The sequence below is a fragment of the Aythya ferina genome, assembly GCF_964211825.1.
Source record: "Aythya ferina genome assembly, chromosome: 7".
In the NCBI taxonomy this organism is placed as follows: domain Eukaryota; kingdom Metazoa; phylum Chordata; class Aves; order Anseriformes; family Anatidae; genus Aythya; species Aythya ferina.
In genome coordinates this window covers 29,052,520-29,077,079 of record NC_140302.1, presented here as the reverse complement: position 1 = coordinate 29,077,079, position 24,560 = coordinate 29,052,520, and the positions used below count along the sequence as shown (strand labels likewise).

Sequence of the window (24,560 nt, the reverse complement as noted above, 5' to 3'; positions counted from 1 at the left end):
TAACTTTAGTCATTAGCCTGTTAGCGTGCATAAGGAGAGGGAGGGAAAGTGCAGAGGCCTTGACTTAACTGCTACTTCCACTTGATTTAACTACTACTTCCACTGTTAGACTGGACTGTACTTTGCATGAAACACAGCAGGCTTATCTGCTGTCATCTCAGACGAAGGGCTCAGACCTGTGCTAGGGAAGCGATGTGCTTTCCAAACCCAGCTGCATAAAGAAGACATTAAAACTGATGTACTGCATTCTCATTAGTATTTAGAGATGATGTTAGAACAACTTCTCAGTTCTCACTGACAATGATTGCAAACTTTAGCTTCAAAGCTCAAAAAAAAAAAAAAACAACGCAGTTCTGCAGTAGGAATTTACACACAAATAAAAAACACAGAGGTAATTTTGACTAAATATTTGGTTTTACTAAAGCAACCTCTTCATTAATATCTAACTACTCCTTAATGTTGCAGTTTTGTTCAGCTTTTGGAAAGCATATCCATTATTTACAGCCTGTTGGTAGGCTCTCTGAGCATTGATAAGCCCACACGTTCTGCTTAAGGGAATGCCTGGCATTGGACAAATATAGAGATTTAACTGAGGGTTGCATGCTAATGCTTTTCCAGAAAAGAAAGAAACAATATGCATTGCTGTAGCAGTATGTTAGAAAGCTACTCTTTTACACTTCAAGTCTAAAATCCTTGCCTCTGCTTTCACATCTGTGCTTATGGAAGAGGGCAAAGGCAACAAAACCAGCTCTAGAAAGCCCAATTTCAGCTAAGGTAAAATTTTGCTACATACAGCAGCATGCAAAATTGCCGTCAAATACTGGTTTCAATTTCTTTTGGGGCCGCATGCACAAAATACCAAGGTGACAGGTGGAAAGGAAAAAATTCAGATGAGGAAGCAGGGTTGTGATTTTGAACACCCACAGGAAACCAGACTCCGTAGATTGGAAGGACAGGGAAGGGAGAGAAGCCTTTTAAAGCCTCATCTATCCCATCTCTGGGTAAGTTCTTCTTGGCAGGAGACTGCAGAATCCCTTGCAATAACAAGAAAATATTTTGGCCCCATCGTTAAATTTCATATGGAAGGCTCCCTTCCCCTGCCTTTAGGAAGAATGTAAGTAATTGCTTCTTAGAGCAGCCACTCTGAGGCCACGGAAAGGGGCAGTGCCTTCCTCAGTTCTGGCAAAATGCACAAATCCAGCTCAGTCAAATATGTTGTTGGACACAATGGCACTTACTACCACGCAAGAAACTATAGGTTTATACATACAGGTTTATTATTATTATTATTATTATTATTATTTAAATTAATACTTGGATTAAAAATTGGGGGTGAAGGTATAATTTCAGATAAGATGACTGAAAATAAGTGAACTTTCAGCTTTATCATCCAAAGCGAATGCTCACTAAGATGCTGAGATATCACACACCGCCTAAGCTGAGTTAGGTTTGGCAGGAGTTTTATATGCACTTTATATGAAAACATAGAAATGCAAATAAATTTGCTTGAATGTTTGTCAAATTCAGACTTCATGCATCAGGCTACAGTGAATATATTTCATCTGGATGGAAAATCAAAGACAATTAGTTGAGTTTTATAGGTAATAATAGAAATTAGCAATATTATTTAACAAGGGGAGAAAAACCAACTTAGCTCCACTACTAGGGCTCAGCTATTGCAGTAAACAAGCCAGATTTTTTTGCATACAATACTTTCATTAACAATTAATTATTGTATTGTTAAGAACATGATGCAAAGCATAAGAGATAATATTTGTAGGTATGCTGGTATTGCTCCTCAGTTGTATCACTGCACAAGAAGCCTGTATTAGTAGTCTGTATCCATATGTTCTTAGTCAAAGCTGTAAAACTGTTATCCAAGTGAAATAATTATAATAAAACAATTATATTCGGCACAAGCTGTTGGTAGAGTATGCTTCAACCATAATTATTACAATTAAACATTTTTACTATGATAGTTATTGTCAACAGAACAAAATGTTCACCTCTCTAGGCAAGTGAGGAAGAAATGGGGGAAGGTTGTACTCCCTCATTCCTCACATTAAGGTCTGGGTGAAGTCAAACCAAGCATTTGCTTACAGCAACTCCCATCTTTCCAGGGGCCATGCAATGTCAAGCAGGAGAAGAATAGCTGTGTCTATAAGCACCCACACAGTGCAAACTGTGGCAGTAACAGGCTACTATGGCTAACAGTGCTCCACAGCAGACCTCAATGCAGCAAGACCTGTTCCAGTAGCTAAGCTAGTTCTTAGCATCTCTGAAAAAAAAAAAAACAACTACAAGTCTGCAAACAGTCTGTGACTCATCCAGCACAACACTTTTCATCTCTCTTATGTGCACCAATGGAATAAAAACAGGTCTCTTGTGTCCAGATCACTGGGTAAACCTGAAGCTGGAGAGTCTTCATGACTGCACAGTTTTACCAAACCTCAGGTCCGTGAATGGTCAGTTGACACCCATGGCTGCAGAGCCCTGAAGGAAAGGGAGCGTGAAACAAATTGTACTTGTTGCGTACAAGATTTTAATCAAGTTGTAATGCCTTATGGCACACACAGTTTATTACTTCCACATCTATGTTGATGTAAAGATTGACAGACAAGCCAAGCTTTGAAAGAAAAGATAAAATTTTTAATGTTTATTTTTCCATGAAAAAGCTTTACAAGGAGAAATAGGCTTCATAGGGGAGAAAATACATTCTTCAATCACTGTTTATTTGCTGAATTGAAATCTGAAGCTAGCATTTCTTCCACAGCGTATTTATTTGTTCTCATAATATTACAGGACATTTACCTTTTACTTAAAAAGGATCATAACCCATGAATATTGTTAAGAACTCTATTAGGTGATGCTGTGTATGAAGAATCTCCACAATCTACATCAGCTGCAGATGATGTGCTTTCAGTTCTAATTCTTCCCATACTTTGTAGTAACAAATATAAAACATGTCTTTTAAACGTTCAGATATTTGAAAGGCTTTGCATCACATGCAATGGAAAAAAAAAAAAGAGGTTTAGTATCTCAAAGAGCAGACAAAAATATTCCCATGTCCTTAAAGCAACACTGTAGTACTCAAAGAAGAAAAAAAAAAATCCCCATCTTTCCATCTAAACAATACAAGCCATGTACTAAGGTGTTAAATGCTCAACTGTGACTTTCTTCACTAGTGCTATACTGCAGGGATTTTAAAGCATCCCAACAGCAGAACCTAAATGAAGTTATATGGTTTCATCACAGTGAGAACCAGACCCTTCAGAGCTCCCTCTCCACACAGCTCTCTGCCATTTAAATAATATTTGCTCATAGAATAGAAGAAACAAATGAAAACAACAACAACAAAAGCAGACCAACTCCCTGTCCCTCAAATGTCAAGAAGAATCATCCTCGCCCTTCTAAATTAAAGTTTTAACCTCTGTCTCACTTGCATCCCAGCTTCTGCAAGACATTTGAAATCATCCTGCTAGGTTTGTTTTTAAGTGTACATAAGAGGTATGTTTGCAAGACAGAGAAAAAGCCTCTTGAAAGTAAAAGTACTTCACAGGAAGAGTAGCTTGAATAAAAAGCACTTTAATTTCAACTTAATTCTACAACGTAACAGTGAAAAAAACTTTACAGCTTCTGAATTAGTACAGAATTTTAAAAAACACAAAACTCACAAATCATGAAGGTCAAATAAATACCTTATTTCAATCAACACTCCAGCTTTTCTACAAAGACACACTTTCAAGTATTTTTATTCAAGGCACTGATTTCTTCCTTCAGTCATCATGATGTAATGAAAATGCAGAATTTCTGTCGCATTGGACTGAACTACTAAAGATACTTGCTGGTAACCTTGGAGAGCCTGAATGTCACCTAGTTGCAGTTTTTCAATTACCTTATTTTTCCTTATTAATATCTATATACAATCACACAAATCCATCATAATTTAACAGTACAATGATTTACATAAGAGAAAGCTTTAAGTGCACTAATTTTCTTTTAAAAGCAAGACTGGATATTTTTGAAGTTAAATACTGAAGATATAAAACATTTAGCATTTCTGTTACAGAATCACAGAACATCCCAGGTTGGAAGGGACCCACAAGGATCATTGAGTCCAACTCCTGGCTCCACACAGGACTACCACAAAATCAAACCCAATGTCTGAGAGGTTGCCCAAATGCTTCTTGAACTCCGGCAGGCTGTCCCAGAGAACAGAGCTCAGCGCCTGCCCCTCCGCCTCCCTCGTGAGGGAGCTGCAGGCCGCCATGAGGCCTCCCCTCAGCCTGCTCTGCTCTGGGCTGAACAAACCCAGGGACCTCAGCTGCTCCTCACACGTCTTGCTCTCTAGGCCCTTCACCATCTCTGTAACCCTCCTTCGGGCACTCTCTAACAGTTCTATGTCCTTTTTACACTGCTGTGCCCCAAAATGCACATAGTTCTTGAGGCGAGGCTGCTCCAGAGCAGAGCAGCAGGGGACAACGCCTGCCCTTGACCAGCTAGCAGCGTGGTGCTTGATGCCCAGCTGGCTCTTTGGGCTGCCAGGGCACACTCCTATTGACCCATTCAGCTTGCCATCAACCAGAACCCCCAGATCCCTTTCTGCAGGGCTGTTCTCCAGCCTCTCATTCCCCAGTCTGTTCGTATACCCAGGATTGCCCCTTCCCAGCTGCAGAATCCAGCACTTGCTCCTGTTGAACTTCACTCGGTGATTGCCCAGACCTTTAATTTGTTGTGAGCTCTCTCCTTGCAGGCCTCTCTTCCCTTGAGGGAATCGACAACTCCTCCTAACCTGCAAACTTAGTATGCATTTGAGTCCTGCATCCAGATCATTTAAAAAATCAAGAGAACCTGTCCTAAAATTGAGCCCTAGGAAGCCCAACTAGTGACAGGCCACCAGCCATTTACTGTAGTTCAACTTACTAAAACCCTTTGGGCCCGATCTGTCAGCTAATTGTTCACACATCGTGTTGTGTACTTGCCAAGCTGTATGCTGGACATTGGAGAGAAACAATACTGTAAACTTTGCTAAAATCTCCCCAAAATCACACCTACTGGCTTCCATTGGTCAACTAGATGAGTAACTTTGTTATGAAAGGAAATTAAATTAGTTAAGCAGGACTTTCCCCTCATGAACCCATGTTGGCTATGTTCCACCACTTAACTCTCAATTCCAAAAATTTAAAACCTGGAAGTCATCTGAAATAGCCAACTCTCAGCACACATTTCTTGAATGGATGGTTTAAAACCAGGTATTTCAGCTTCATCAAAAGCTTGAAGAACTAGCTCTTATTTACGTATTTATTTTAAACATAAAACCAAATTGGGAATAGTTATCTCACTTACTATGAAGTCTGACAATGTCCAGATGGGTTGAGTTTCTAAATACACCATCAAGAGGGGAAAAATATATTGTGGAATATTACTCTTCTGAGGCATGTTGAGTACAGAGCATTAAGTTAAGGTAGACTTATAAATAGATTTCTACAAGTGCGATTTCTTTAACTCAAAATTATCAACGTTACAAAGGAACTAAGCAAGGCTTGAAAAACACTTGTAATTCTTTTTCTTATCCCTAGAGCCTGCAGTTGGACAAAAAGTCCTCTCGTATACTTTGAAAGCATTGGACCAACAAGGCAGTACACTAAACAACAAGTAACTATAGCTGCACAAACACTCAACGTAAATCCAAGGTTTTAGTCTTTCAGCTGTATCAAAAGTACATTATCCTGTGATAATAATAAAGCACAATCTTCAACAACATAGCAAGCTGGGGTATCTTTCAAATCACCTAATATTCTTAAGTATTTAATCTGCAGTTTCCTGAAGCCAAGAGCCAAGAAAGTCCATGCATAGGCTACTCAAGTTTGAGATGCTTTAGGAGATCTAGAAACAACTTCAGAACTTAATTGAATAGGGCCAGAGATAAAGGTAAAAAAAAAAAAAAATGATAGTAGCTGCATCGTTGTAGAGTTTGATGAAGTTGACTTGAGGACATAATCTTACTTTAATGTTACCTAGAACTGTATGGAAGGGTTTAGACAGGTCCTGGATTTCAGTAACTATTAGCAGGTTATCTTAAAATAAAGAGCACTAAATAATCGATTAAATATTTTTTTCAGTGAGAGTAAGGGCAAAATTCTCACCCTCTGTATGGAGTAAAATTTTACAGGCCATAAAGAGGAGTAGACCTAGGAAGCAGGTAACTCCAGAATGCCAGTACACACTAGGTCTATGCATTCTGAGGATCAGTGCTGTGCAACTCATCTTGAAACCCTCACCTCATTTGCACCCATTTGGAGTGAGCTGCCAGGTAACATTGTCCTTGAATGGAAGAGCCCTATTGCACTTTCTTTTTACACCCCAGCCCTAAAGCAGGGGAGAGGCGAGGGGCTGGTGGAGGAAATTATCCTACTTGGATCCCTCTATGGTAATAAGATACTGGCCATATTTCAGTCCTGGGGAAGCTACAAGAGGAAAAGGTAGACACAGAAACCTGACCAACTCCTCTCCTCACCCTAAACCCCCTCCAATATTATGACAAAAATCAAAATAAACCCAGAAATTCAAGTCATAGTTGTGTTGAATCCTTAATAAGAATGAAAGCTAATCTTTAACAAGAGAAAGTGATTTTACATACAACAGTTCAACATCTACAAAACTATCAGAACAGCCGGGTCTGATGGAAGACAGTAATCAAGCTTGGTTATATGAACACAATAGAATGTAAAATATTATTAGAAATATTTCTGAATTAATGATCTGCTGCAGAATGCAAAGCCAGAAGTGATGGTTCAATTAAAAAACAAAACAAAAAGGTCTCACTTTTGCAGTGACTGTCTGCAACTAACTCTCACTATTCTTATATCTTCCTGACGAGGGACAGAGAAGCTCATGCAACCCCTGACAAACTTTTTTTCAGTGAAAATGATTATAATTAATTTTAAATACTACCTCTTTGCTAACATAAATAGGTTATCTTAGCTGATTATACAAACAACTGAGCTGGCAGATTTGAGTGTGCAGTTACCATCAGGAAGGGTAGGTAATAAACTGCTACCTATGGTAAATTCTTCTGTTAGAAGAAGTACAGCTTGGAGTACACACACACAACCTGTTACAGCACCTCTCACACATCATACAGTGAAGAAAACTTACTTTTGACTTGCAACACAGTTTATGAACACACACTTCTGTGGAAATTTAGCTGCAATATGTCTTTGAGGTAAGTGTTAAGGAGGAACAGTGATTTTCAAAAAATACGTAAATCTTTGCTATTGTCTGCTAAACTGTAAGCCATTTTAAACTAGATATATCATTGATAAACTCTACAAAGTCAAACATTTAAGGCTGTCATGTACATAGCAAACCTTGTTAGGAATCAAAAACTCAAGAGAACTTGAAACTGTGGTCAGTAATGCAACTCTCTTTGCTAGAGTAATTAGTCAATAATTAAAGGAGGAAAAGGACATGCCCCTGTACAAGAAGGGAAGTCACTTCGTTCTGATCATCTCCCTCCTCTAAGCAAGAGATAAGGAACAAGTTTTTCTTGATGCTCTCACAAAAGATACTTTTACTTTGAACTACAAGACTTGCCCATTGGAATAAAAAAGTGCATAAAGAATATATATAATATACTGAAAGCCATATGCATTTTTACTCTGGCTAAATAATTTCAAAAAAAAAAAAGTGCTGTTCCAGGAAAGGAAATACTAGAACTAAAAACTGCAAATGCCTCTGAATTTGTTTCCATTATACAAAGCAAGCATGACCAATATTCTTTAGAGATTTGCTATAGTAATTTATGACTTTATAGGTCTGATGCAAAACCTATTAAAGTCAGTGGGAAAGCATGATTTGAAAAGGCCTTGAATTACATACTGTTACTGTAAGATACAAATCTGGGAATGCTGAGCCATACCAATATGCTGGTAGTGGAATTTTTAGTTGATTTTTTTTTTTTCATATCAAGAAACACTATAAACTACATTACCATACAAATAGATATCAGCCGTCTAATTTATCAGTATTTAGAGACAGAAGTAAAATTTCCCATTTTTCTGAATTGTATTTTGAAGATGGTTTCTGGTAACTTAACTGAAACTTCTGTAGCTCGTAGAAGCCATTGTTTTTGCCTGTCTGGTTACACTTACGGCACTTCTTGCTTTAGTGTAACAGCATCTTCTAAACCCTGGAGAAAGCAATGGAAACAGCATCCCTTTTGTAGAGTAAAAGTAAACATCGTAAGCTTTTGAAAAGCATGTTATTCTAATTATAGAACATTCAAATGTCTGTATGCCACAACTGAAACATAAGGAGGGACTCAGTGATGTGTGTGCTACTCCTTGGACAAAAAAAAAAAAAACAGGCTATGTGATAAACACCAGTCATAGTGAACGCACAGACTGAGGATCAGAAGAACCCCAGTAACGTCATCAGGAAGAACCGGAGCACACTGAGAATCAGCTACATCTAAAAAGATGGAGAATGATTACAGCAGTGTCCTTGCATGAAACCCGCTAGGACAAGTCAGGGAAAGAAGCTCTCCCTTGTAAACTGAAGGGGTTATTGCATAGAATGGTTTAGAACTTACGGGATGCAGGGGGAAAAGCATTCCAGGACATTCACCTTTTTCAGGTCAAGTTTTTGAGATAGTCTCACACTTTCTGTCTCTTTTTTAGGGTAAAGCTAAAGTTCATATTCTAGAAATAGAATCATAGAATCATTTAGGTTGGAAAAGAACTCTAAGATCACCTGCTCCAAATTTTAACTTAGCTCTGCCAAGTTCACCATTAAACCCCCTGGTTAGTATACACCCCTCAGTTTATATAGGATTCAGTCAACTGCTGCAAGACATGGACTTAAGAGAAAGAAAAAAAAAGGTTCAAACACATTTTCCTACTCTCTGCTAGTAAAGCAGAAATTGTTTTCACTACTTAAAATACGGCTACAACTAAATCTTTAAAGGTCCTTTACAGTCTGATCCCAGACTTCAGCTTGATGCTTATGCAACAGTTTTCCTACTATCTACTATCACACCTTCCCAATAAGCTGCAGTAGTTCTGAATGCATTTACACACAGTAACTAGAAGTTGAATCTTGAAAACATAAAGGATATGACCCTTAAACATTTGTTTATATTTTTGATATAAATGTATGTATATGTCTACTACAGTGTATAGTGTTTAAATACAGTGTTGTTAAACAAAGTTAGGAATACATGGCCTTTCCCTACATTAATTAAAGCAATACTTCAATTAAAAAGTGTCATTAAGATAACAGATTTGTTGAGGCTTTTTTCTGTATGCCAAAATACAAGGTAGAATTTGATGGTCTTGTCCAATCAAAACAGACAAATATAATTTTAGTTGGAAATGAGAGGGGGAAAAAAAGACAACAACAACAACAAAAAACCTATCTGCTCAGTTGTATACTCAAGATAACTGTAAGAATTTAATTTGTTATTCTGAACTTCTGAAACTAATGCTTGCTTTTTACAGTAAGCAACAGAAAAATTGTGAGTTAGCTGGAAGCTTATCTAAGGTTTCCTGGCTACCACCCAAAGTTAAATAAACAACAACAAAAACTCTTAAAGATTTGTAATAAAGTGTGAGAAGTGATTAATGCCCTATAATCGGTTTCTTTACCTTCATCCTTTCAACAGCATTTGCAATCTGTGAACAAAGTAGCAAAGCTTTATCCTTCTTCAAAATGGTATGTGAGATTGAGAGGTTTACTCAAAGGAACTGAAACACTGAATTAGAAAAGTTGCTTAAAAAATAAACACAAGAAAATAATAGTTCAGTCCCTGCCTTGCTGACAGGTGAGATAACTACAATTTCTGGTACTGTAGAGAACTCACAGATATGCTGGCATTTCAATAGAAGGAAAAACCACACCAATCCACATGGTTCCCTTAAAACAAAAGCCTCTGGAGTTCATGACCAACATTTCAATCAGTTTTCAATTAGGAATGAGCAACAACAAATCATACCAGGGATTTACTGACAGGTGTCAGGAACAATGGTGACTGCTTTAGAAAACACAACATAACAATTCTTTCACTACTATACATCATACTATATGTAAAAATACCATCTTCAAATTTAAAACAAATTCATCTTCTCAGGACTGATCCTCATAATCAGAGCACCGGACCTAATCCAATTATACTTAAGCACTGTGGAAATCCTTCCAATTCAATAAGAAAATTGCACACCCTCCCGTATTCCTGCTACTTCCTATGGCAAATTCATCAACTTTTACTCACAAAACATTTAACCACCAAAGGCAGAGTTTGGGGAATACAGCTTCAAATCAAAGCACTTTACTCAAAGACTGAATCACCAGTTTTCTAGCAAAAGCTCAGAACCTTTAGACACGAATGCAACCATCCATTATTAAACGTACGGTTCTGATTCAGAGGCCACCATAACAAATGGGTGGACAAACAGCAACTTCAAAAGACTTTGAATCACACATTAGGAGTGTAGCATCATTCTTAATATTGTATGCTTCCAAGACAGAAGTCTTCAGACTGGGTTTTACATAGAAATCATAAAAGTGGAAAAGGAAAGTGATTCACCTGCTTGAAATGGTTGACATTTAATTTTTGCAGTTTAGATAATCAACCATTTTCTACCACTTACATAAAATGTAAATCAGTATATATCAGAAAGATTCCAGCATTTTCTTTTTCTTTACAAATATACACACACACTAGAGAGGCACATTCTTTGTTAGAAATCAGCATGATTTTTTTTTTTTGTAGGAACTCAAACATTTCCTTTCACAGAAATTTTTCCATGAAACCGTGCTCTTCATATAAGGCAGTCGTATCTAGTTAAACAAAACAATCAGTTTGCATAACATTAGAGCTGCACCTAGTTTAAGATGTATTTTCAAAATACATGTGTCATAAGTGCCACTACAGAGAAATAAGCAAGATGCTCCTTTTACAGCCTGGAGAAAAAAACTATTAGGTTTGACATTCTATTAAAATTTAAGGGCACAAAAGGAATCTCTAACTGTTAGTCTGAAATGATCTGATTATTCTAACAGCACATATAGTGCAAAGAATTTCTTACAGTGTAGTCACAAGGCAATACTAACTCTTTCAAAAGGATGTTAAAAATTTTTGCTCATTGCTTAGAATGGCGTATGTCCAACGTATTCACAACTGGCAATGAAGTCTGAAGTATTACAGTATCATTGTTTCTACTGTAATGAAAAGAAATCAGGTTGTGATTATAAATGTTCATGTTAAACTGTAAGGAATTCTATTGCATTTTACCAAGAATATTATTTCTTAGGTTTGTCATAAGCTCCAGGAAGATGGCCAATGGAGAAAAGTTATCTATCCATATTTTCTCCTACAGTGGAAAGCAAAATAAAGCACCACATTCGCTGGCTTTGGGTTAGTTAGTTAAAAATGTGTATGTTAGTTCAACTTGAGTCAAGCTGGCTTGGTTTTCACTTGCTATCTGTAAAGGCTGACTGAATGAGATTCCTTTCATCAAACAGGCACTGCTATCTTTGCTGCAATAGTAGAGGCACGCTTTGATAGCCAGGACAGCTTCAGCTGATAGACAGCTCCTTGGTAACTGAAAGGGAATGACAGTTTGACAGGAAACATCCTTAATTTCTCCAGACAGACTCTGTCCTTGAAGCAACCATGTATTATCTGCAAAAGAACAACAAATTTTATCATTAGGATATTTAATACCATGTCTGAAACCTATAGAAAACACTAATTTTGCTCATATGACAACATGACCTTTTTTCCATATAGAACATAAAGGAAATTTCCCTTCTGATTTTTTCATCATGGGAAAAAAAATTTAAAAATAAAAATAGTTTACAAGTGCTTCTTCAGTAGTCATTTAAAGGTAATCCACAGCTTTGCTTCAGAAGTGTGGGTGTATCTCCACAGTATACCTTAGCTAAATGCAATGAATCTGTAATTTGCCCTATACACACTTTTAAGAGGATATTAAAATTTCTTCTGATACTTAAAACTCCTGAAATTAATTGGTTGTTATATGTTTGTATTAGAGGCCTAATACTCTAGGCAAGACATCTGCCATAAATGCACAGAACTGCAGGTACTTTATCATGTTTCCAAACAGAAATGTTGGCTTTATAAACAGGTTGCTGTAATTTAGCTATGTTCAGTCTGACTATTATAACAAAATTTGAGTTTTACATTTATTTAAATATTTAAGAGTATGTGAACTGCAAAATAAACTGCACAATGTATGTACCTACTTCATTGCATTGCACTCTGTATTTTATTCTAAAATGAGATGGATGATGTGCTCTTTCTGGCATTTTTAAGAAAATACCTTAAATTTGGCTCTAGAAGTTATGAGCTTGAAATGTCTTGTTGAGTTTAAGTTACTTATCTTCTCCAGTTTTGCTAACCCTTGAAGATCTGACATGTATCTTCACCTCAACAATATTTGGAGATTTTTATAGGTCAAAAAGTGTGCTGGAAATAGTCTATTTGTACTCCGAAAGCATAAACTACAATAAGAAACTGCCTTAAATCATGAAGTGTATAACCAGATTGCAGGCCCTGTACAGTATTTGTTGATTGCTTTTAAAAACAACCCATTTAATTAAGCTACCACATGGATATATAGACACTTTGAAAGCTAGCCAAAAAAGTATGAGTCAGAAGATGAGATGTTTAGCTTCAGATCATTTTAACTGCATCTACAAGCAGTAATGACTATTAACATGTATTTATTATTGTAAAAGACAATATGGCATGTAAATTCAGGCTGAGAACAATTACTCAGAATTTTAGAATCCTGCAGCATTTCAAAAAAAATGAATGTTTTCCAATGCAGTATAGTAAATGAGCAGAAGTAATTGAAATAAAAATGTTTCGTCCATTGCTTCTAAAAATCTATTGAATGTCCAAGCGGTGAAATCTCAACATCAAACACATGAAAACAAAACTAAATAAAACTATATTCTAGGTTTTTTTGCTTGTTTGTGTGTTTTTTTGTTTTTTTTTTTTTTTTTGTTTTTTTTGGTGTGTTTGGCAAAGCTTTCCTCTGCTCTATAATTGCTTATTTTATTATTTTATTTGGTTCCTTTAAGAAGTAATAGATAGTTCTCTGTGCATCACCTACTTTTAGGGTGCATAAAGTCTGACAGCAAATGTGTTTACGATGTTCAGAAATTTCTCAGAGTCTGAATGAAAGGCATCCTCCCTTCACCCACAAAAGTCAAGTTCACAGTGACAGTCTTACTTAGGCACACAAGGTGAGGAATAGGATACTTTTTAGAAGCCTTGATTCCAGAGATGAGTAAATTATTCCTATAGCATGAGCATACTAGACTTAAAGCAAATGAGTCATACCTGAGTAACTCAATAACCAGACAAAACTGTTTTGACACAATGTGAAAAAAATAGGGGTTATTATGTATATCAGCTTCCATAGGGTACATCCATACCTAAGCCTCTTCTTTCAAATGGTACTTCCAAGGGCACTGACAGATACTCCCTTCTGAGCACAGCTGGAACACTGGAAAGCACTGTCTCCAAACACTTGCTAATGGTCACCCTGAGCAAGAAGGGGTTTCAGATAACCTTACTATTTTTGTACTGAAAAGAATTTTAAGGAACGCATTCACAGAGTTTATTCTACTGGTCATGCTTCGTGCATAGCAATATCTAGTGTAAGGATGGTAACGATGGCTAGAATTAAAGCACTCCAGTCACATGCTACGTGAACATGTTCCATGTGTTCTTTTAAAATACTTAAGAGTTGAAAGAGATTAATTAAGCCTCACGACGCTGCTCAACCATTAAATATTATTCCCACTTCACAGTAACCAAGGCATGCAGTGACTGTAAGTGTTGCCCAAGGCCAGAAAGGAAGAGCAAAAGTGGCCTGCAATAAATGTCAATTATTTCTGCTGCCTTGACATACCAAAATTTTCCTCCTATATTTGAAAGCATGCCTTGTTATAGAAATATTCAAGTGCAAATATATATATATGTATATATGAATTACAACAAAGTAGGTTCAAAGTGGTTAGCTAGAAATTTACTTCAAATAATTTTTTGAAGAGACAGAAGGAAAAATGGGAATCTTTCTGGAATATGCTTCAGCTTCACAGTGACCTTTCTCCCAGAAGCAGACAGTAGGGCTGGGCTAAGCCTTTCATGGAGACAGCGTGGTGAGAGCAAAAATCTAAGGAGGAAAAAGCTCAACTGCTCTGGGAACAGTTTCTCTGCAAGCCCTCACCGGCAACTTGTTTAAAGGAAGTTTTAAAAAAAAAAAATTAATGCAGCATGCATTAATTCAAGCAAGAAGCTACAATTACCAAGTTCCTTTTTTTTTTTTTTCTTTTTAATTCTTCCCACTCCAGCTGTTCAATGTATCAACACTAAATAACATTTACCACATCACAGTGTCGTACAGGAACAGACTGGGAGGGACATTTTGGTTCATCAGATTGAGATCCCTTGCATGGAAAACACATCCTGATATTATCTACTTTGTTTCTTATCTACTTCTGTTCAACTGATAAAACAACACAAGCACTTTACCTTCTGCTGTGATAAACCAGGCGTTGGGTGCTTCTTCATTCAGTGCTGAATCCGGAGGGAGGGTCAACTTCAATAAAAACTGAATTGTCTGGCCAGGAGCTACAGTCAGTGGATGAAGTTGAATGTTTGGTGCAGATTTAGGCAGTTTTGGAAGGTTTGCTCTTTTGTCCTTTTGCACAGGCAGATGATCTGGAACATCGCACATTTCTGGATTCAGGATAGGCAACTATCAGTAGAAAGCAAAGTATTAATTTTCATTTGTCCTGGTATAGCAAATAGACTTTCACAATACAATCACACTTTGATGGCTGACATGGACAAGGAAAACTAACACGTGACAATATGGTTGCTGTACTGAAACTTTCTGATGGAGAACAATAATACTGCAATGACACGAACACAAAGGAGATGACAAAATAACTTTTAAATGTAAGAGATAAAACTGATTGATACGGATAAAAATATTTACTATTAAAATCATAAAATCTAGAGCTACTTTACAAAATCTACTACTTCAAGTATCCTATAACTTCATTATTTAACATTTGCATTACATTTTTATTTTAAATAAAGTTTATAAGCATTTTCTCCCAATGGGGTGGTAATTGTATCCTTTGGCAATAAAATCCAAGATTCTAACCATGCAGATTATGCAGCAAAGTAAAGGACAATTTCCCAGAAAAGGCTCCAAGATATTACATGGCATGGAAATTTAAATATACATTAAGATTGCATACTATTAAATGCAAGAAGCTTAAAAGAATACAGTAAGATTATTATCTCATATACATACACATGAAAACACCAAGACATGGTATCATTATAAGATAGACAGTACAAATTTGTTTTGCTTTCATGTTTACCAGCAAATTGAGCACTGCTGTATTTGAAAGTGGTTCCAATTTGACAACTTGAATGCCCCAAATAAAGAATATATAAAATTCTGCATGGCACTCATTAAAAGTTAAACACCATTTAAATGGAAATTTTAAAGTTCAGCAAAGAGTTCAGCACCATAACAGTAAAACAAAGACATTGCTGTATCAACATTTTTGTCAAATTTAGAAGAATTTGGATTTAGAAACTTGGGTTTGGAACTATAAAAGAGTGATGACAGCGCTTCTGCTTTCCCCACAGAAGTCATATTAAATAAACTGTTGTTGACTTTTCTCTCTAGATCACTGTTACAAGCTAACTTCGTTGTATTTTATATTCTCAGTATTCTACATGGTTTTGGATATTTTTATGTGAAAAGTTTTACATGCAAAAGTTGCTTTTCCGTGAATAGGGCTATCAACAAGCATGCTAGCAGGCCATGCTTGTTTGCTAGATCATCATAAAACATTAGGCGAATATAACTACTGCCTCCAGAAAGTTTATTAGCTATATGATTTTTCTACCACTTACTGCAATAGTAATTTACAAAGAAACACCACTATCAGCCTGTTTAATAAATATTACTTGCCATGGAAAGAATTTTTGTTTCCAAATCCAGCACTTTAATCTGATGATTATTTGTGTCTGCAACATACATCAGGCGTCCATTCTCTTCAACGCACAAACCTCCTGGTTCATTAAAAGTTGACTGTGTAAAGCTGGAACCAATAACATTGCTTGCTTCCCCTGTGCCTGCCAGGGTAGCGCAGTTCTTCGTTTTGGGATCTACAACCTTAATCTAAAATAAAAACAAACAAACAAACAAACAACCTCTCTGAAAAAACTACCAGAATGTGGAAGTTCTGCGTTATCTTACATCCCGCATTTTCAGAAGCCAACATTAACTTTGATTATCTTAGGTAACAAGCATGTGTCCTGGAAGCTATGTTATCATACTTTATCAAAAGACATCTCCCAGCTTGCTTCCTGGTCTTCATTCAGTGTTGTCCTCCTAAGGCACCTACCTCTTTGGTATAAAAGTATGCTTGCTGATCAGCTTGGCTTTTTTTCCCCCCCCCCCTAATATTTGTTGCCTTCCTGAAAACATTTTCAAAATAGTAAGAGCATAATAAAACTGTCACGGTAACTTTTTTTTTTCCTAAAAATAGATTAATTTTTTCTTAACTTTTTTCTTAAGCTAATAGCAAAAATGTTGATAATGTTTTATACTTTAAACAAAATTTCATATGGACCACAGATTTTAACAAGTATTTAATGATATATATACCTTATTCTGTAAAACAAGACAAACTACTTATTTTTTAATATATTTAATCAACATACAGTTAGGAACCTTATAGACATTAAAGCTTGAGAACAGTAATACAGAACAACCTGTCTCATCTTTGAATTCCATGGGGGTAACCCACAATACTTCTTCTCGAAACACGAGTGTTTTTTTTTGAGGAAAGAACAAGTCCTCTTGCTCTCCTGGTTTTATCAAACCTGCAGTATTCCTGACTAACCATTCCTAGCTGTTTTGCCCCAGACCAGTTTCTTTGGAAAGATATAATAAAAGGGTCTTTAGTTGGATCTGTAAGTTGGTACAAATTCACCTTCCCCAAGGGGCTGTCATATCAACACAGCAGCATACAACACCAAAACAATGGGTAAAGAGAAGGACCCATAAGGGAAGGAAGGAAGGAAAAAGTACTCACAAAAGAATTCTTATCCTTTCTTTCTTCAGCTCAACCAAGTACAATCTTTGTATGCTCTGAAAATAAACTCTCATAGTAGTAAAAATTGTAAAGCCTGCATATGTCAAGCTACTATATATGCTTACCTTATGATTATAGGAATCTGCCACATACAGCAGTTTTCTTTTCTTGTCCCATGTTATTCCTAGGGGATGCTGCAGCTTCGCATTTATGCCTGCTCCATCCACATCACCAAAGGCAAACAAGTTCTGGAAAATAATATTATTAAATTAAAATATTTGATTAGTCAATGTTGACATGAATTTAAATGATTGTTATTAAATGGAAATTCACTGAGAAAAAAAAAAAAAACAAGACAACTTTATAACAAGGATACTGAGAACTAGGAAATACGGATGCTAGTGATGGAAATGGAAATTATCAGTATGAATGCAGCTGGCTTTAATAACACCACAGTATTGTTTCAGTTTGGCTATTTTATAAGTAGGTGAAGTAATTTTTTGTATCTGAGGAGCAACGCTCTGCACTACAACTTGAGCACCACGACTGGTACACATTTGCATTCCAAGCAGTGAAGTTAAGAAACTGATGGCCACGGAAACTAATTTACCCTCTCACCCCAACAGTGGTTCCTCCAGGTCAGGCTTGAGGAATATTAGTAGGGCAGTGTGGGGAAGTTTGAAGTGATTACCAATGGATCTCTCTCTCCTCCTACAAGGTGCTTCACTGCTCCGTCTTTCAGAGAGATTGTTCGCACGGTGCTGCTCTCACTGTCCGCTACAAAAAGGCAGTTCCACGGTTCCTCAGAAGCCAGAGAGAGACCTGAAGGTTGTGCAAAGCCTGCCTTATGAGGGTAGGTGTTGTTTCTGTTCTCTTCATTTCCACTCCCGGCAAATCGAAGACAGGTTCCTTTCTTTAAATCACTAAATGAAAATAATACTCATATTCAAGAACAAGTCTGAAATACTTGTGACATTATGCATGAACAGAAATCACGGGAAAAGCACTCGTGAATTATAAAACCAACTGTATTGCAGCACAAGAAATTATTCCATGCCTTTATGCTAACTTTTTTTCACCTTAGTTTATCATTTATCACTAGGTAATTCAGCAAGTGCAATGAAAAGTACCATTGAATTATATGATTGTACGTTACCAAGTCATAGCTTTATAGCTAAAGCAGAATATTTCATTTCATCTAACAGACGTGGGTAAAAGCAGGCAGGCTTTAAAGGACACAAGCCTTTTAAGTCTGAAGAGAAACAGCAAGCTTCAAGCTAAGTACAGGTTGAGAAAAATTACTTTTAGATTAATTGGATTATCTCTCACTGTGGGGTTTGAAGGCTGTTTATCCAGACAAACAGCAGTTTCACGTGTCTTGTATTAAAACCGCTTACCTTCCCTTTGGCAGTTTTCCACCTTCCAACATCAGTGCCCATATCTGATGCGTGCCTGCCATCGCTATCCATAAAACATCATCTTCTTGGGTCTCTGAAACTTTTAAAGAAATGGATGTATAAGAACAGATGAAAAAACCTCTTTGGGAATGCTTCATAAAACAAGTCAAGAAACCAACCCTGCCATCCCCCTAACTCCGGCTCACCATTTGCCACAGGGAAAAACAAACAAACAAGCCACTGAGCGAGAGAATGTCTTTCATTTCTGAAGAAACCCGTTACCGCTCTTTTATTCTCTTCCTAAGGATATTAAAAACACAATTTTTATATCTTTGCCTGGTAAAGACAATACTTCAAACAGAATTTGATCTTTGCAAGATTTTGCTATTGGCTCCACATTTCACCTGTTATTTTGGCATCATACTGGTCAACAAATATGTACATGTTTTTCCTAAGCTATGTTTTTGGGGTGTTCTTTTAAAAACAAACAAAAAACCACCACACTCTATGCTGGTGATAAAATTAGATGTTCCAAAACGCTAATAAGAACTGTTAACACATTTTAAGACAAATAACAATGGCAGTACCTTCCAGACCATACGCTCATGCTAGTTCCTGGTCATTTATCCTGCATATTCTGATGTTCTTACCATACCACACTAACAGTCCCACTGAAATCAGAGGTACTACTAATGACAGTAAAGAGAACGTATGTGATGTTTTTAAGATAACAGAATTGATGCTTGGGCATCATGGAGATTTACGCTCTGTAGAGCAACAACCACTGTTCAATCAGAGACCTGTGATGTGTGCAGTTACTGATTTTCTTCTGCACTACCTGTCTGGTTTCCAAGTAGTACTCCTTATTCACATGTGCTATCACAAATGAAAGATGCAGGTCCACGGAACAGCGACTTTCTCAAGAAGGTTTCAAGTGTGTATCAAGCATCTAATTTTTTCAACTCGAAGTATAACATCAATATTCACCAATCCAAATCTATAGAATTAAACAAAGCTTTTCTAGGTAACACTTCACAAATACAAATGAAAAGAGAAGAACATAAGTGCTCTACAGCTTAAAATGTAGCATATTACAGCATAAGAATGCATGGAGACAAATTGTGAAAGGATGTTAAAAAAAAAAATTATCCGTTTCTGAAAAAGCTAAGGAACAAGAAAGTTGACATCTAAAAACTTCATTAAAACGTGGCCAGTGTTACCTAACATTTTAGTAGTTCATAAACATTGGATAGCTCTCTCTAATCTGGTTAAAAACAATATTAAAATCTTTTCCTAAATGAATGTATTGGAATAGCTATTAGCTAGTCAACAGAAAAACACTTAAATTGCTCACAGAAGCTTTTTATTCACACGAACTTATAAAAATGTGCATCTCATACTTGTTCCTGCAAACAATCTCACGGTCCAGCCCCTGCCACCCTCCCCGTTCCTTATTGGGGGGTTCAGAATAAAAGCAGTTATATGTAAAATGCTCGCAAACATTTTAAATCTGTGAAGTTAGTGCAAATCAATCTTTCTAAAGTGAAATTGCCACTATCTCCCCAACTGAGATCCTGCCGCTTTTCTTTCAATCCTAAATCTTTCTCACATTACAACTGCAAGCAGAAAAAAAATAGTTTCCTATCTCCAGAATCAATTTCCTCATCCTGTGAGCCCTCCTCAGAGTACCATTGGTATGGTTTTAATGCAGTTTATCTTCTGCCTTTTCTGTTTCTTGGATCGAGATACAAGTTTCCAAGGCTGCGATCAAAGGAACTCGCTGACTCTCTCCTGCACTTCCACATGGCTCCATGTCTTTACACAAACTGGAGTTCCAAGAATAAAAGTCAGACTTCCAAAGCATGGAAAAGCTTTTTGTTGAGAGGGAAGGTTTTCAAAATGAGTTGGAAAACAAATGTTTTAAGTCTCCAGACACGCTTCCAAAGTATTGGTAATACCAAGACACACACCCCACTCACCCTAACAGAACCCCAAAAGACAGAATCCCCTTTGGTTAGAGCTTGTTTCTATAAGATTTAAACCAAGAAAATTGCTTAGGAAAACATTTCACTACTTTCCATACAGCACACAATCCGTTTCCAGGATTTTGCTTCCATACTGCAGAGCTTGCATTTTTCAGATGCTGCTACTCTGAGTACCCCAAAAGATCTACGGTAGAATCCCCGGTAAGCTCAGAAAGGGAGCTCTTCATCGTGCTATGTGGTGCCATCCATTCTGAGGGATGTCAGAAAGAGCTTTGTTGATTATTTAATATTCACTTCATCCAACAATGAAACGAAGGAGTAAGACTAGAGCCGAGCACTTCAGAAAAACCTATTCCATAAAATCCAATTTCTGTAATTCCGCCCACTCGCACTCCCCTGTGACAGCTCCATGGTGAAAACATGAAAAGGTGTCTCACTCTAATCCCGCACACCAAATGCCTCTTCGAATAGGAGGAAAATCTATCAATATTCATTCAAATTTTACAGAATATGCAAGATCAATAGTGACAAGGTCCTTTCTTCAACTAGAGCACACGACGGGAAAAGTAAGTAGGAACTCTGCAATTGCAAATTTTAACACAAATATTTTCTTCTGGCTAGCAATTAGAACAAAGGGAATGGGTAGAGGCATGGGAACAGTATGAGCAGACTGAATTGCGGAAAATATGTCAAGAGCTTTCATCAAAAAAATTATACAAAACCAGAAAAGTAAAAACAATTCATATGGCTGCAGAGATAAGGTATTTTATCACACAATGGTCCTGACACTACAGAATTTAATGTTTTATCTTCTGAAACAAAAGATAGAAAACTTCTTTGAGGATAAAACAATCTGGAGACATGCCACCATTGTCATCCTTGTACTGTGCTTGCAGGAGAAGGGGGACAGGGAGAACCAACATGTTAAAGTTAAGATAATGCCATCATTACCATAACTCCTTATCGTCCCTCAATGGAAAGAAATTATTTTTAAAGAATTTATTATAAAGCAACATAAAAGAACAAAGCATTTCTTTTACATTGATTCAATTAAGCGCCACATTCCAAACTATCTCGAGCTGTTTTAAAAATCCAGTTGAGTTTCTCCTTATTAGGGTATGGACTTTCTTATCTTTAGTGCTGCCTGTATCAAAGCAACGTATGGCTTACAAATACGATATACTTATGTTATAAAGATTCAATACTAATGAACTAGAGCTCTGAACGCTCTTGTGTGATGTAGGATGGTATTTCAGTGCTTTTCAAGTTCCTGAGCCCACCTCTGCTCTATATCCATGTTTTAAGAATTACCAGTCCTGTTTGTACACACACACAATTTTAAGCAGTTCAATAACGACCTTTTTTTATTTCTGAGTAAATCTGAGCACACAAAAAAGACTTTAACAGCGGGCAACAACACCTGTTTGGAGAGACCCCATTCCCAGGACTACTGCACACATCCAGCTCCCCAGTCTGGGGACTGCAGGCTAACTTCCAGACTGAGAATGCAAAGTCTGGGAATTAAAGTCACATTTGGTGGCTGGCACTACTGTTATTTTCTAAATAAACTGAAGTTTGAAAATATTATTCCTGTCTACTGCTTTTACCTTTTAAAGAAAGCAGTAACGAGGAAGAAGCCTGTTGCTACACTCATCCGCTGCAAAAACACAAGCAAAAAGGGCTGCTCAGCAGCCCCTCCTGCTCACAGACACATATGCTGCATACTTACGCATATGAATGCGAGTCTCGTCTTCACTTAAGTCAGTGGAAGTTTAGCAAATTAAATCCAAATCCAACTGACAAAACAACTAAAGAATCACTGGTCTTCAGTGAGACAGACGGCAAATCCCAAAAAGGAATGCTTTAGCACCAAGTCTGGACTGTTACACGTACACGTCATCCTTTTTGAAGGAGTAAAAATTCATTTTCTCCTTCTTCCTTTTTCCCTGTGCTACCCAGCACACTCTTTCACTTACTCTCGTATCATGCAAAAAGCACAACCCTTTACGAAACCAAACGTTTTTAGAATTTTCCTCCTTAGTCCTACAGTCTCATCAAGGGAAATCTCTTGGACGTGGATATCGAGGGGATGTCATACAATGGGAGATAAAAGGGAGCTAAAAATATCTTTCTATCCCAAGTTTTCTCATTCAGGTCTTCCAAATGCAATGGCAATATATGCTTAAATAAATAAATAGAAATCCAAATTGCAAGCAATGGCATTTTTTAACATGAAAGTGCTACTTTAGATTATGCGGTGTTGGGATACATTACTGTAACCAGTCTTCGCTTTCCTGTAGTTAGGTGTGTTATTCATTCCTGTTTCAGAGCAAGCACATACACCTGAGGGTACCTCAGCACTGCACTCCCCCCATCCCCAACAGACCTTGCACATTGGAAAGCACTTTCGGCATCGGATTAGACCAGTTCAGAAGCGTGTCGCATTCTGACCCTAGCACGCCCAACAAAGCCTCTTTAAGACTTGTCAAAGATGTTTATTTTCAGCAGCTCTTTATCTAGAACTTTACATTGAAAACAGTATCTAGTACCTAAAACAACGTTTAGGAATCTGATCAGTAGTTTTAACTCCTGTATCACAAATATATATCTAATTCATGAAACAAAACATTCAGATTGTGGAAAAAAACGAGTAAGAAACCATCATTCCAGGTACAAATCTCGTCGTTCTATACAGAGGGCACATAAAAGGCACAGACTTCCAAATGTTACTGACTTTGACATCTGTTAAGATGCTAACTTTGCTAATCCAAATGTTTCTTTTCCTGCAGAAAGCAATCATCATCATCATCTACTTTGTCAAGCTTTAGAGAAGCCCAATTTACTAGAAAATGAGCCTGTCAAACTAAATTGTGTGGGATTGCTGCTGGAAATTCAGTCAGAGCTCCCATCGCGTTCTTATGCTATGTATATGTCGAAGGCATGCTTATACTAAAATATTAATGCAAATATCTGATTTCTTGACCTACTTCTACAGGGAACATGTAAAAAATTAATAAAGCCTGTTGCTTTACAGCCTACTGCTGTAAATTCAGCAAATACCATCAACCCTTAATCTCTTTAGCTTGGTCTGGAATACAGGAATGGAGCATTCAGGCAACAGTTTAACCGGGTTACTGTACAGAAAGTTTGTTGGGGCGATCATATCAGCAGTTACTAGTTCTCTAAGTTTCTCTCGCCTCAATTCTCCTTCAAATACTTAAAGGTAAAAAAAGAAGAAAAAGGAAAAAGCCACACAAATGCCAGTTTAGGAGCAGGAATGAAAGCTGCTTAGGGATGACAGAAGCTGTGCATAGACTTAGGTGAAGTTTTCACATGTCCTAACTTAATGTATTTGTCCCTCTTTGGGATTCTGCCGGCAGTATGAAGCTGACTGACCCACTCGGACAAGGCATGTAAGAATACAGTGCGCTTCAAAAATCCTCCCCAAACATTCCTCTATAACCTTCTTCTTCTCTGCAGTCCTTTATTGCAACTACTTAATGTCACATTTCTCAAAAGATTTATTCTCCTCAAACAGTCATTACACGGGAATGAAACCCTATAACATCTTCCATTTTACTTTAGCCTTAACTTTAATGAAGCTTCTTTTTCTTTGAAATTTGTCATATTTTATAGAAAAAATAATGACCTTTTGCAAGTAGATTTAGAATCTAGTTCAAGAAGAGAAGACAAACAATGCTTTCTAATGTCAGTGATGTCTCTAACGTGGTTTTCTGTGCCATTAACTTTTATAAGGACAGATTCAGCCCAAAACTGGGCATGGGATCTCTGAGCTTCTACTTTTGCACTGGAAACTGCTGAGGAGATGAGAAAGCCTTTTGCATTTCTAGTTAGTCTACGCTGACACATCATGCAGTCATAGCACATATGCAACATACATTTAGAGCAATTCAAATTTTGAGTTGTCAAGAAAAATGGTTCCTAATTAAACCCTGATGATCTCAAAAGGAGCTCTTTTATTTTCAGCTCTAATCAAGGAAGATTCCTTTCATAA

At 37.0% G+C, this 24,560-nt stretch overlaps 1 protein-coding gene across 1 annotated transcript in view; it reads right to left on the bottom strand.

The window, feature by feature from the left end:
- Positions 1–2,627: 2,627 nt before the first annotated feature.
- Positions 2,628–24,560, bottom strand: part of NHLRC2 (NHL repeat containing 2) — a 38,982-nt gene continuing 17,049 nt past the window's right edge. Inside the window, exons 6-11 of the mRNA XM_084526533.1 lie at positions 18,561–18,660; positions 17,855–18,086; positions 17,289–17,411; positions 16,035–16,244; positions 14,570–14,795; positions 2,628–11,683 (exon numbers count right to left, since the gene is read on the bottom strand). Of these exons, the coding sequence (XP_084382659.1) occupies positions 11,418–11,683; positions 14,570–14,795; positions 16,035–16,244; positions 17,289–17,411; positions 17,855–18,086; positions 18,561–18,660 (1,157 nt within the window). The 3' untranslated portion in view covers positions 2,628–11,417. The remainder of the gene's footprint in view (positions 11,684–14,569; positions 14,796–16,034; positions 16,245–17,288; positions 17,412–17,854; positions 18,087–18,560; positions 18,661–24,560) is intronic.